Genomic DNA, 14,081 nt, shown 5'->3' with positions numbered 1-14,081 from the left:
CAGCGGAAGTTCTACTACTTGTCAGATATATACTGGAGGAGCACTCCCCAAACACACTTTTTCTTGTAGGATGATAACTGCACAGCCTGGATGGGCTCTCTCAGGGAAGGCAGGCTAGAGCTATGGCCAAGCTTGGCTAAGCCCACATGTACTGAACTACACAGCCTGCTGGGCAGGGCTCACTATAGTGGACAGGGACCCTCCTGATGTATTTCCACAAGCTTGCACTCACTTACTGCCTTGGTGGAACCACACCTGGACCTGGAATTTGGAGGACCCATGGGTCGTAGTAGGCAAGCACTATACAATTGAACTACATCTCTTAGCTTACAGGTAGTTTTTTGGAATGCTGTGCTTCTTTTAAATAGGGACCTGCCCCTGTCTCCTCCATACCCACAATGCAGCTATGGCGTGGCCAAGTTCCTAATTTGGGGCCAAGTTCTTCCCAAAATTCATGTCAGACCCAAGTTGGAACCTCACTGTTCTGAGAATCTGGGGTCAAAAGTCATAGCTAGGGGAGGGGACAGGGGATCTTACGGAGTTCTGACTCCTGCGGGCCCTATCTAGCCACTTCCATCCCTCATCCTGTGACGACACAGCAGGAACCTGAACTGACAAACATCTGGGATGATGAATGGATAGGACTGGGTGTGGGGGCAAGTGCAGGGCCTAGGTGGGATCCAGGTGGCTGGACAAGGTTGTGGGCCACATGACAAGGCCTTTCTTGTATCTCCCAGATGACACTTCCTGTAGTCCTATCCAAGGCTTCCTTGGGGCTGGGCTATTAGCAGTTCCCACTCTTGCTGTCAAGCACAAAAGTAGCCTGCACAAATTGCAGATGTCTCAGCTCACCCTTCATCTCTCCTAATTTTGAATTTTGGTAACTGAGTACCCAGAAAACGGACTTGGAGCTCTGTGTATAGAGCTGTCTTTGTCTCCTTCTGTTAGCAAGATGGGATGAGTACCTCAGCAGCAGTTCCCAAGACCCCTGCCCACCCCACTTCATGTCCTCATCTTTCTAGGAAAAGAAAACAGTAGGAGTCAGGTTTAAAGTACCACTCCCTTTGATCTTTTATCAGATCCTTTGGGATCCAGGAATGAACCCACATTTCCTGCTGGAGAAGCTGAGGCAGGCAGGCCAGATGTTCTTGGACCACCGAGCCAGGAAGCCCCCCAGGAAGAGGCTTTGGAACCCACCTATGCCAAGTCCCTCCTTTCTGTATCACCATATCCCGGGACCCCTGACAGGCTGAGTCTAGGGGTCCCCGCAGCCTGTGAACACTTGCCAGGGTCTACAGCACTTGCCAGCCTGCCTTGGTAACACTACCATGCTCCTACCCAGCACTGTCCTGTGAGCTGCTTGCCATGTCTCTGTGAGTTGTCGTGGTAGGGCCATGGGGACAAGGGCACAGCAAATCAGAGCTGAACCCCACCCACCCCAGCTCCAAAACCTCGGAGAGGCCCCTGTTTATAAGATAGAAACTGCGCCAGGGATTTAGCTCAGCGGTTCGGTGGCCTGCCTCGCAAACGCAAGGACCTGAGTTCGATCTCCAGTACCACAAAAAAAAAAAAAAGAAACTGTCTCACTGGGCACTCGAGTGAGCGTTGTCTGTGACTGTCCATGTCACTCCACAGCGAGGCCTTTTCCCTGGGACTTGGCTCCACATGTCAGTGGGCACAAGGGGTGCCCATGTCCCAGGGTCCTTTTGGCTCAAATTCTCAGTGGCCGGTGTGACTGTCTCCAATCTCAATCTCTCTCCCTCTCTTCTCTCTCTTCTCTCTCTCTCTCTCTCTCTCTCCCTCTCCTCTCTCTCTCTCTTTCTCTCTCCTCTCTCAACACTACAAATTTGTATATCATCCTTTCAAAGGGGCTGTGCTGATCTCTGAATTGTTCCAGCTTTAGTATATGCTGCTGAAGGGACCCCACTATCTCCTACTCTCACCCCCTCCCCACTGTTTGCACCCCCAGTGGTGAGGAGAAAGTGGGCCCTTCACACCGAGGGGATTAGTATTCCAAAGCCACCTCTTCCGCTTCACTAAGGCTGCCACTCCAGCCAGTGCAGGCTTGGGGTGGGTGTTTGTTGTTGCCTGGAATCCCGGAAACCCAGCCCGCTGAGCAAGCAAGAGCATGGTGAGTCACTCTGGTGTCCCAGCTCCCTGTCATTAACCTCATCTTCCTAAATGACTTGCTCAAGATGGGCCCCTGATGACTCCTGCCTTGACTGACTGTTGTGTTGCTATTTACAGTGGACCAGGAGGTGCTCCAAGGTTCTGTCCTGCCAGGTACCCCCACTCCACCCTGTCCCACCTGCCCTAGGCTGCTGAGGAGAGGACCATGCTAAGGCAGCAGTGGTAGCTAATATTGACCCTGGCACTGTGGGCTCACTCCTTATCCACTTTGGGGAGTATTCCCAGAAGCTTCATACTGCCTCCCTGCCCCATGAAGGCCCAGGATATGGGCTCTCATGACCATGCTCAGGATGAGCCTGGAGCCTGCCCAGAGTGCCTGCGGCAAAGCCATTAGGAAGCATTCTGTGCCAGCCCCTCCTGCCAGGCCATGTGGAAACACTCTCTCAAGAACCTATTAATAGCGCAGGGCCCGGGAGTGTTTTCACTTTAGGTGAGGCCACCTAGGGCCCATCTGCCTGGAGCATGGCTGTGGCCAGAGCCCCCACCCCTCTCCACTCTCCCCTACTGCATGTGAGAACTCTGAATGCAGGAACAGGAACTTCAGGAGATAAAGTGATGTCTCAGCCCTCCACTTCTGTTTGAGGCACAAGCGTGTGTATCCAAAAGTGAGACTTAGGCATGTTTTGTGGGTACCTCGTAGGCAGAGGCCTGGCCTGCAGGAACCAGGACAAAGTTAGCCACACACACACCAGCACCTTCCCAGCTGGGCACCTTGACTTGGCATGGGAGTCAGTCCTGGTTTCCAGGCCATGGTGTCCCTGAGTACATGCGGCACACATTGAATGAGTCCTTTTCTCTTGGTCTCAAGCCTGACTCCTGCCTACCCCAGCCAGTCTACCCTGTGTGCTTCCCTTGCTGGCCTCACACTGAGTCCTTGCTACGATCTGGTAGGTCTCTCTAGAGCCATCCAGCTCCCTCAGAAGCTCTGATGATGCCTATGCCACCTCTGTCCTGGTCTCCCCAAACTCTTGCCCTAGCCAGACCCCAAAGACATACTCTCATGTCCAAGAGGGCCAGCACATCACCTCCACTACCAGCTCAGGGCCCGGAATTTTCCTATGATAGCTGCTCCTGAATTTGTTCCTCAGAAGCCTCTGAAATGTAGAGCCGGAAAAGCATTGTAATTAGCCCTCGCTGTACCTCCAGGCAGCACACACATGTGCCTGCTAACTGGAAACAAGATACTTTCTGTCACAGGCCAGGGCTGCTGTGGGACTCTGACTGGAGCTGTGATACTGACCTCTGCTCCTAAGGTTGCCCCTGGTACTTGGGCCATATCCAGTTCCCAAGGGGCTGGGAATAGAGCCACTTGTGAATCCCCACAAAGCTGCCTATAACCCTTTGAGAGGTGTCCAGAGTTTTGGCAAATATGTCTAGGGAGTGTCAGGCTGAGGCAAGTCAGGTGGGACTCCTTCCAGCCTCCCCCAGGAGCAGGAAGCAGCTTACCTCTCAGGCCATCCTGGAGAGAGCCCTAGGGAGCCAGGCTGAGATGGTGCCTGCACGTTTCCTACCTAGCCTCCCACTTCTGCCCTTGACCCATTCTATCTGTTTTCAACGCTGCAGCCGAAGTTTGCCAAAATGTAAGGGCAAAAAACAGTTATAACCTCATACCACCCCTTCTGAAGCCATACTCCTCTACCTGCCCTCCCCATCTGTTACCCTCAAGCCATAGGGGCCCTGCTTACTGTTCCAGCTTTGCACCTGCTGTTCCTGATGCCAGGAAGGCAAGACTGCACTTTGGAGTCTCAGCCTACTCATCTGTAAGATGGGGTAAGAGTAGAAATGACCCCACAGGGCTGTGGGGAGATTTGCTGAGACAATTCATGCCAGGCTGCAAGGGCTCCCTTTGTTCCCACTGGGCTTCCCTACTTAGGGAAGTAGGTAGGAGGTGGTAAAGGGATGGGCCTCAGTCCTGCATACTAGACAGACAGTAGGCTCAGCCTGTGCTGTCCGATGGACTTGCCTGGGGCTCAGCTAGTACTTCTGTGAGGGGGTCCATTGTGCCTGGCAAGGCCCCAGCTTCTGTGGGTCTCTGGATACTCCACATGCCAACATGACTTCTGTACAGCCTCCACAAGAACAGGGAGGGTACGTGGCAGCCCCTCCCTGCCCCACCGTGCCCTGTGTGCCAGTCCACTAGCTGAGAGGGGCCAAGCTGGGAACCAGGGCCAGCAGGTCAGTAACCTTGCTGTACCAGGACCCCTCTGGGGAGGTGGGGGCAGCTGGGCCAGATCTGAGTAAGCACCTCGCTGTGGGCTGGGTAGGGGAGGTATAGAGGGGTAGGTTCTGTCATGCCCCACAAATGGCTCAGAAACCCAGCCAAGCACAGCCAGAGATTTAGGCATTTTCTGTCTGAAGGGGAAGAACACAGTGGGCCTCTCCAGGGCTTCTTGTGCACAGCACACTGCTCCCCCAGCTGGCCACTGGCCTGGGGCTTCCTGCAGAGGGGCCTGTGAGCTTGGCGGTCAACCTGGGGGTGCACTACAACTTCTGGGGATGCAGTCTCTCCTCCCACCCCTCTTCCTCCACAAACACATGTTTCTAATCCCCTCTCAGGCCCCTCTCCCCGCACCCCCTTCCCATTTCCTCTCAGAGGCATCACACATGTGGAACTCATTAGGGGACCCTCAGGGCTCACAACCCAACTCTGGCCTGGGTGTGGGGAGGGGGGGCCTTGTCCTCAGACCCCATGCTGAGCCTCAGCAGCCTCCCCACATCTGGCCCCTGTCTGGCCTGTGCAGCTCCAAGCTGAGACCACAGGAGCTGGTCATGGCTGAGAGCTTGCAAGGCTGATGGAGGGGAGTGTGGCCGGGCAGCCTGTCTCCTCTCCTCCCTGCCCGCTTTGGACACCCTTTAAGCCTTAGCCTCTGCAGAGGGGAAGTGTCTGATTTCCCAGGGCTCCCAGAACAGTCCAGAAGGCCGTGGGGTTCTGGGCAACTTATATGACTCTCAGCTTCCCATCTGAAAAATGGGAAGTTCAAGGGAGGGAAACGTGTGTGGGACAGCCCCTGAGCAGTATAAGACCACATGCTCCCCTACAAGCCTGGTTATGGCTGTTAGAGAAGATTATGCATAAAACTAGTGCTGCAGGAGTTGAGGCAATGCCAAATGAGTGGGTAAAGCCAGCTACTTCCCTGAGAGGTTGCCAGTCCCTTTAACACATTCCTGTACTGTGTACTGGGGCCCTGGGTGCAGTGTTTCCAGACATGTGACCACATGACCCTGTCTACGACGGTGTGCCTGATAGGCCCAGTGTTCTGTGGGATCCATTTTGGAAAATGATACAGGAAGAATAGTTAAGGAGGCAAGCAGGAGAGGTCAGAGCCCCCTAAGGGGGAGGGTCTCTGTGGAGTCTGAGCAAGAATTGTCTGCTGGCTCTGAGGAAAGGATGGGAACTAAGGATGGGGGTTGACAGATAAGGAGTGGGAAGCAGGTGCCCAGCAGGGACTGGTGCCTTGAGGCCTCTGAGTCTCTTCCTAACCCAGTGCTCTCACAGCAGAGTAGGCAGGTGGGTGGGCCGGCATGGGTGTGGAGGTGTGGTAGTGGGCAGGGCCTTCCTCATGAATGGGACCTGCACAGGCAGGCCCAGGCTGTGGGGAGTGTCTGCCACACCAGCCTGGGGATGGGGCAGCCACCCACCTACTTAAGGTTCGTGTTCCTTTGTCTCTGCTTCCGCTCTTGTTCTGGCCAGCCTCTGCCCGTAGCCCACTCTGCCCACACTGCTGGCATAGCTATCCCCAGGCTCTTCACCCCTCCATGCACCAGGAGGCCTCCCACCAGCATCCCTTGCCTACCCTAGGCCCTCTGGCCTTGTGGGGCTCAATGGGAGCTGAGTTGGGCTGGCGCCCACACACAACACTTTCCCTCCCTTCACACCCCCATTTTCCAGAGAAAGCAACTGAGGCTTGGAGAGGGAAGGCTGGTGGTGGAGTGGTATTAGAACCAGATGTCCTGGTCAGACTTCCTAATTTCCACCATGGTTATCCCCTGGGAGTGAGAATAGGCAGAAGGTTCTGCCACGTGTCATAATTGGGAAGATGGAGGCTAAAAGAGCTGGGGCCCTAACAGGAGCCACCCAGGTCACAACAGGCCACAGGGCTGTGTCTTTCCTGGGGCCCAGGGTGGTTAGTGTGTGTTCACATCTGTGGAGGACTCCAGTGCCAGCCAAATGTCTCTCACCAGCCCTCACCCCCACTGCCTGGGCACTAAACCAGAAGGTTGTCCTGTTGGGATGGGGTCAGGGCAGTGCTGTCTTCTGAGGGGAGACTGCATGAGCCACACTAGAAGCCAGGGTAGGGGTCCCAGCAGAGCTGGCCCCTATCTGCCCTGTCCCTACTTCATAGTGCACAAGGATTCCTGCGGTTCATCATTCACTGAACCGCTGGAAAGGAATTCAGTCTTTTCAGGGTTAGGGCTCTTCTAAGTCTTGGAGGACGTATCCTGTGGCAGGAGTAGGGCTGGGTGGGCCAGTCCAGAAAGGGAAGTCCCCCAGACTGCATCCTGGTGCTGCGTACCCAGGCAGCTCTACAGGCAGCTGAGCCCATGTGGGATGGTACTGGGCTGTGAAGCTTCAAACCAGCAACCTTGTGCCTAGGCCAGGCCAGCTTGCTGCTGGGCCATTTCCCCAGCCTCATCGTGGTCACTGTTATTGTCACCCTCAATGCCTCATAGGAAGGATTCCTGAAAGACGGGGCTGTGTAGGCTAGCAGGGAGGAGACCAGACAGGCCCAGGCAGCAGGTAGATGCTAATGAGACAATTAGGTCTCACAGCTATAGAGACCTGCCCACTGAGGCAGGCTCAGCCCAGGGCCCGGGCACATCCGCTGCCAGATGCCCTGGGAATTCCTGGCCTGCCCCACCCTTCCAGCCTCAAAGGTGCTGGAGATTCCAGAGAAGGGAATGCCAGGGGCAACCTCCAGCCCTCCCTACCCTGAGTCTGAAGGGAGGGACTCCTTTCCCTCCCTCTAATGCCTGCCTCTGGGACCCAAGGAGATCCAGCAGTCTGCCTGGTTCCCTGAGTTGTTGAGTGTCCTCTCCTGATCTCTAGGGGTGACCTCGGTGTCAGCAGAAGGGGTGTCCAGCTGAGTCAGCCAGCCCAGCCCCTTTTCCAGGCTTGAGGGTACTGGTACATGGAATGAGAACCCTGGCTTGGGCCCCAGGGACCATCTATGGGGAGGGAGGGTTCTAACAGGAAACTTGAGGCCTGTAGTCTGAGGCCAGATGATGAGAGCAAGTGTCTAATTCTTCATGACAGGGAGACTTGGCTCCAGGGATTCTCACTGAGTGGCTTCAAAAATAAGGCAAGACATGCAGCCCAAGTGGGGAACAGAAGTATAAGGCAGGATCATTCACTCATGGCTGATAACACAGAAGATTGTAGTCATAGGCTGGCATTTGACTCCTGGCCCAGCCACTGTCCCCCAGGGGACAGATGGGCCTAGGGAAGGATAGGAAGGCCATCAAAGATATTCTTATATTTATTTATTTATTTATTTAGGTACTGGGGAGCGAACTCGGGTCCTTATATCAAAGATGTTCTAGATGAGGATCAGTCAGGGAAAGTCCCTGCAGTGGAAGATGGACATTGTCACAGACTGGGGAGTGAGGGAGAGTGAAGGGACACTGAAGACCCTGGATCCTGAGGGGAAAAAAGGGGTAGGACCAGGTCACCAACATCTATGCTGGCTGCAGAGTCTCAAGCCTGGACTCTACATCAGGGACTTCCAAAGACTTCTGTAGTTTCAGTGTGATGACTAATGGGCTGTAGGGATGGAGGCAGAGGCCCTGGAAAGAGGCAGGTGAGGAGCCCCAGGGAGAGATCAGAAGGCCTGGGCTCTATAGTGGTGGCAGAAGGCAGATGTTTTTTGATAGTGGGTCCTGCGGTGGATTACCTAGTCTGCCAGAGAAGTGGAGAAGGTATTTGGTAGCCCCTCTCTTTATGAGGATGAAAGCTACCTGTCCCCTAAGTTTGTTTCCACCCTGTCCTTGGACTTCCCCAGGGACAAGAAAGCCCTGGCAGAGCAAGGGACTCATTGCAGAGGAAGTGGACCTGGAGGACCCTGCTGCCACCCGAAAACACTGGGCTAAAGGAAAGGAGCACTGGGTCTTTAGGACTCAGTCTCCTGCCATCGTTTGGTTTGTCACCATGGACCTCAGGGACCTCAGTTTCCTTGTCTGTCAAAGGGCTTGGCATCTGTCCAGGGCTGACACAAAGTCCAGATGCAAGGCCAGAAGCTAATGTGATCTGAGGCAGGTGTGCACCTCCCAGTAGCCCATGGTGGCCTGTGTGGGGGCAGGGACTAATAGCTAGGAGCCCTGGACGGTCAGATTGTCCTTCCCACTTGTTCCTTCCCCCAGACCATCCTTCCCACTTGTCCGTGTATATGTGTTTCCTTCCCATCACCTGGGCCACCGTGATTCACCCCAGGCCCAGTGGGTAAGTGAGCAACAGGTTGGGCCTGAGCCAGACCCTTGGACAGAACACTTCCCTTCCAGTCCTCAGCTTTCCCATCTGTAAAACGGTCAGACAAGCCTTGCTCTACTCCGCCTCCTGGGGAATTGGGGCAAACGCAGGGCTAAGAATGTGAAAGCAAGGGGCTGCAACGGAGTGAGGGCAACACAGTCCCTCTGGATGCCAGTCACAAGTCAGCTCTGAACAGAGCTTGAAGTGTCCAGGCCGACCAGCCTGGCAGCCCCTGCCCCTCCTAAGGGTGCCTAGGATAACATGCGGTGGCTGGCAAGGTGGGGCCATGAGGAAGGCCTGGCCCAGCCCCAGGGCTCTGGGTGACTATGAGGGGTAGGGCTGCAGTGATGAAGTGGGGAGCCTCACTAAGTGAAGTCACAGGGGTGAGACGCCTCCAGCAAGACCCTTGTGGGCTAAACTTCCTTTAAGTGAGTTTAGGATGGAAAATGCAGGGCCCCACAGGGGATGATTGGGAGCCAATCTCTTCCATTAGGCAGGGAACACTTCCTGAGACTGAGGCCCCTCGGAAGCTGGAAATGAATTCAGAGTAGAGACAAGGGCACTGTGTCCAGAGTACAGGGTAGGAAGCAGAAGAAGGTCACAGTGAGGCAGCTTGGGACTCAAAGGCCAGAGCTAGTCTGACTGTGAATTGGAGCCACAGCAAATCGATTTTATCTCTTGTGCCCACCACGGTCATCTAGTCATAGCTTTGTGGAATGGCTTAGAGGCCAGAGGATAGTTCAACAAGAAAAGATGCAGCAATTAACTAATAATGTCTGCCAGTGACACAGCAAGGAAGAGTGGTAAATGGGTGTCCTCTATTTTCCATGCTTGGGCTGGCTCCTGTGAGTTGGGAATATGGTTGGGAAAGACTCTCCAGCAGTGGTCTTGGGGGCTCCACACATTGAGGCAAGCCACAGCCCTGCTCTGTCATTGCTGGGTGGGGCGCTGCAAGGGAGGAATTAGGTTGATCTGGCCTCATGTGAATCCCTACCTTATAACCCTGTACAGTCCCTGGCACAGGGCAGGTACTCAGGAAACGTTTGAGAATGAATGGGATAAGAAGGCCTGGCTGACTCTTCTCTCCCCCTTGCCTCCAAGCAGGCCTCCCAGACCCTGGCCAGGTCTTGGGTTCTCCTTGCCTTTGGGCCTGACCCACTCTCCCACCAGGCTGTTTGCTTCTCAGGGACCCCCCCTTCTCATCCCTTCTGGACAGGATCAGTTAGTCATACTGCTGTCAACCAGGGTCTGGCAGCCCCCTTCTGGGAGGAATGCAAGGGAAGAGCCCTGCTCCATGCGCAACAAAGATCCCAGCAGTAGCCAATAGGAAAGGGTGAACTCAGGTGACTGGACTACTGGTGAGAGGATTGTGGACCCCACTCACCCAGGAACAAGCCCTCTGGAAGATCTGTCTGTGGGCCTCCCTCCGACAGGAGTGGGAAGTGACCACACATGGGCCTCAATGTGTGTGTACGTAACAGAGTATCATACACATATAAATTGTATATTTCTGCACATATGCATGGTTCGGTATGTTTCTGCATATGCTCATATGTGCCTGTGAACATATGTGGATATATAAGTGGGTCTGTTTGTTGTGTGTACTTACGTGTATATGTGTATATGGATGCATAAAAGTGGTGTGTATGTATGATCACAAGTTCTGTACAGGAGAAGAGAGTTGTCAGCTCATTCACAGTGCTTTCCTGGCCTGGCTTAGATTTCATCTGTCTAGACACCAACCCAGGAGGATATTGATCAGGGGTTGGGCAAGAAGCTGTCCCAAGTATTAAGGGTAAGCAGAGTGAGTCTGGGTCTCAGCAGACCTCCATGGGTAGCCTGAGGGAGCTTCATTGGCACAGACTGGCTAAATCACCAGCAGAAGGTACCATGGACTGCAGTGCCTCGCCCCTGCTCGTCTGCCATGGGGAATGGGATTTAACACCCATCAGAAAGATATCCTGGTAGCAAGCAGGAGCTCACGCTACATTTGTCCTAATCCCCATAGGCCTCTCCCTCCCTCGAGCATATGTGCTTGAAACATGGTGGCCCATCTCAAAGGAATCCATGGGCACCAGAGGGGAAAGAAAAGTGTTTCCAGGATACTTACTGTTCTTGGTGACACAGCTCCTTGGTCACCAAGCCATGTGGATGGGAGGTGTGGTATGTGCACACTGGTTTATATTTGCCCTTGGGAACCTCAGCTTCTCTCTGGAGCAGCAAGGGCCAGAAAACAGCCTATTATAACCAGGCCTTGCCCTGGAAGGAAAGCCCTTTTTTGTATGGCTGTGGGTTGGATGTGTATTGACAACAGAAGGCAGCTCCAAATGTGCCTGGGTGGTCTGGGCCTGGCACTTGGGTGAATGGGATGAGGCAGGGAATGAAGGAGGAAGAGGCTTAGGGGAGTGCTGACATGCCATCAGACATCCAAAGTGAGCAAGTCTGGTGGGGGAGGCTAACGGGTTTTGGTGGAATGTGTAGTAAAGACAGGGGCAGCAGTCCTGAGAGCCTGCAGCAGGGGAGCTACTCCAGAATGGAAGATCAGAGGAGGCCTCCTGGAGAGTGACATCTGAGCTGGGATCAGAAGGTGGCCAGAGGCTGAGGGTAAAAAAATGTCCAGGCTGAGGGAGTAGATAATACAAAGGCCTAGGGTTGTGTGGGATAGCAGTACAGCCCTCAGAGAGCTCAGGTCCACCTGCTAGCTCCTCAGACCAACTTCCATTCAGGGACTCAGGCCTATTCTGGGGGGCTTTTCCCACTCCTGCTCCCCAGAGACCCTAGCAAGCTGGACACCTCTTCTGGGTGCTGCAGGCAAGGAGGGCCTGAAACAAGAAGAACAAGAAAGGCCATCTTCCTGAAAAGAATTTCTTTGATACCAAGGCCTCACCCAGGGCACCAGGTTTCTGCCAAGAAAGACCCTCTCCTGGGTACTCTCCTCCACCATCCTTGATGGATGCTCACAGCTGCAGGGCAAGCCCTGGTGAGGGGCAGTTCTGGGCTCTTGGTTTGACCATCAGCAATTTCCTGTCCTGCTCAGGGCCTAGTAAGTCTGAGGGCAAAGTTTCCTCAGCCCACCCACCCACCCAGTACAGCCCTGCTGTGACCTATTTTATTCATTGCAGTTTCACAGTAGCTATTCTAAATAGAGGCAAGGCCTCCACTTAGAACCTAGACTTTGGGCTTTTCTTCCAACCTGCGTGTTGGAGAGGGACCCTGCTGGCCAGGCTAGTTTTCCAGCCATCTCTTTGTTCCCATGGTCACCCACTCCCCACATTTCCTGCCTTCTGCACTCATCCAAACCTTGCCTCTTGTAACATTCCTGTTCAGCCTGCCCCGTCCCCACCCACCCAACCTCACAGATCTTCCCTCCAGGCTGTGTATCCTCCTGCAGGACTTGAGGGGGAGGGGATGAGAGACATCACCAGATAAAGTGAGGCTGCTGGGCTCATTTCCCCTCTCTAGGGTGGTGGGGGGACTGCTCAGGAACAGGGAAAGCACCCATTTCAGTTGAGCCCTCAGTCATCACAGCAATGGCTAGTTCTCACTAGGCACTTAGAAGCAACACCTCAGTATGGGACACAGCCCAGTCTCACTTGAGGACAGCATGAGCTTCCTGTTCATGTAACTCTGGCCTGCCCTCAGGGAATGTTACTCTGATTTATTGGACACTGACTTTTGTCTTTGCACTGAGGTACATCTCTGCCCCCGCCCCTTTTTGAGACAGGGTCCTGCTAAATTGCTAGGGCTGGGCTTGAATTTATCGTCCACCAGCCTTCCAAATAGCTGGGATTATTGGTATTCTCCACTGCACCCAGGTCAGGTCTCTTTTTGAGTGCTGCCTCTGTCCCTGACAACCAGCACCCAGAATGTCCCCTGCAGGGTAGAGCCTTGGAGGATATCCTCCCAGCTGGATGCATCCGTAGACTGGCTGGACACTGTCCAGGCTAGCACTCTCCTACATTGGGAAAACAGACTGAGAGGTAAGAATCATATTCCGGTCACACAATGTATCAGTAAACGGCAGGAAAGAATCTGAATCTCAGCCTCTCAGGCCTGAGAAGCTCTTTACAGGACCCAGGGAAGCAGTCTCTGCCCAGCAAGCTGAGGTCATCCCTGGGCAGAGAGTTGACTGATTTAGCACTCTGACCCTCCAGTCTGGATAAGATTATCTTTGGCTGCACTGCGGTGGTGATGAGAGAAACCCCTGCTCCTTTGCGACAGAACCCTACTGAGAAGACAGAACCTTGTAGGCAGGCTGTCTCGGAAGACTGAGGAAGCTGGAATTGCTTTTTGTGTCTTCTGGTCAGAGATCAGCTGAAAGCTGAAATGCTCTAGCTTCCAGTGGTCCTCATTGAAGCAAGTATCAAGTGCTATCACCCCTTGACTCGACGCCCCACCCAGCTGAGGGTTGGGGCAAGGTGGCTCAGAGCTGACCAGCTAGAACGGAGTGAATTAAGCCCCAAGGACATTAGGGCACCCAGCTGGGCGGAGAATGGATCAGGCAGACTACTCTCCCCTAGGTGAAAAAGCCACCCTGGTTCGGTAGGGACAGCATGGCAGGTCCTGCACACGCGTGCCGCCCAAGTTGATCAGTTTTGTTCCAAGGCTACCTAAGGTCCATTCACCTCCTCTGCCCCGCCCTCCAACCGAGCAGATACGCTAAGCTTACTGAGGCCCGGTCCACTTCCCACGCGGGGTGGAACCCGGGGCGGACCCCGCCTCCCCCAACAGCTCCTTCGTCAGTGACTGGCGGTCTGCGCAGCGCGTGCCCGCCTACCTCGAAAATTGATTGGTACATTAGGAGCGCGCTAGAAGAAAGACAGCTGATTGTAAAGAGCACTTCCCTCCTACCCGCTTGGGTGGAAAAGTCACGTGGCATTTCGCTCCGCGTTTGTCACCACCCCACTCGTAAAGCTTTCTTAAAGGGCTCGCGCTCCTTTCCCAGGCCTCTCTCCCAGCCTAGGAGGGTGGCAGCAGCTCCGAGCCATTCTGCCCAGCCAGTCACCTAGGTACCGAAACGCCTGAAAGCCCGCTGGGGCTGAGACCCTCCAACTCCGATCTCGGGGCCTGTGAACCCCCCCGGGATGCTGCGGTCGTTGTCTAAAGCGGTGTCCGCCTAGAATAGTGCCTGACACGTAGTGGGTGTGCAGTTTCAGTTTGTTGAATGAACTCGAGGGAAGATGAATGAACAAGATGACCGGGGGGAGGAGGGGAGGCTGGCTTGGTGTGACTGCCCCCTCGCCCTGCACCGCAGTCCCCGGGCACCTCTACTGTAAATGCAGGGTGCCAGCCCTGCGCCGGCGAGAAGGGCAGGTACAGAGAACCCGGGAGTGCCAGGACTCGGCATTCTGCGAGCAATAGCCAGTTTCCGGCCGAGCGAGACAGCAGAAGCGCTGGGTGCGGGGCTTTCGGCACAGCCCTGGGCTGG

General features: G+C 54.6%; 2 protein-coding genes across 3 annotated transcripts in view; both read left to right on the top strand.

Annotated features, from left to right (window-relative positions):
• The window catches only part of Poc1a (POC1 centriolar protein A), a 106,559-nt gene extending 105,012 nt beyond the window's left edge, over window positions 1-1,547 (top strand). For both annotated transcript variants that reach the window (XM_010625423.2, XM_010625422.2), the window contains exon 11: window positions 1,080-1,547. In XM_010625423.2, the coding sequence (XP_010623725.1) occupies window positions 1,080-1,253 (174 nt within the window). In that variant the 3' untranslated portion in view covers window positions 1,254-1,547. The remainder of the gene's footprint in view (window positions 1-1,079) is intronic.
• Window positions 1,548-13,145: 11,598 nt separating this feature from the next.
• Window positions 13,146-14,081, top strand: part of Dusp7 (dual specificity phosphatase 7) — an 8,414-nt gene continuing 7,478 nt past the window's right edge. The window contains exons 1-3 of the mRNA XM_010625594.2: window positions 13,146-13,195; window positions 13,308-13,482; window positions 13,908-14,050. Of these exons, the coding sequence (XP_010623896.1) occupies window positions 13,146-13,195; window positions 13,308-13,482; window positions 13,908-14,050 (368 nt within the window). The remainder of the gene's footprint in view (window positions 13,196-13,307; window positions 13,483-13,907; window positions 14,051-14,081) is intronic.

This window comes from Fukomys damarensis, unplaced genomic scaffold (genome assembly GCF_012274545.1).
Source record: "Fukomys damarensis isolate Sample0158 unplaced genomic scaffold, DMR_v1.0_HiC HiC_scaffold_37, whole genome shotgun sequence".
NCBI lineage: Eukaryota > Metazoa > Chordata > Mammalia > Rodentia > Bathyergidae > Fukomys > Fukomys damarensis.
Note: the sequence above shows the minus strand (reverse complement) of the source record. Positions and strands in the feature narration are given on the sequence as shown.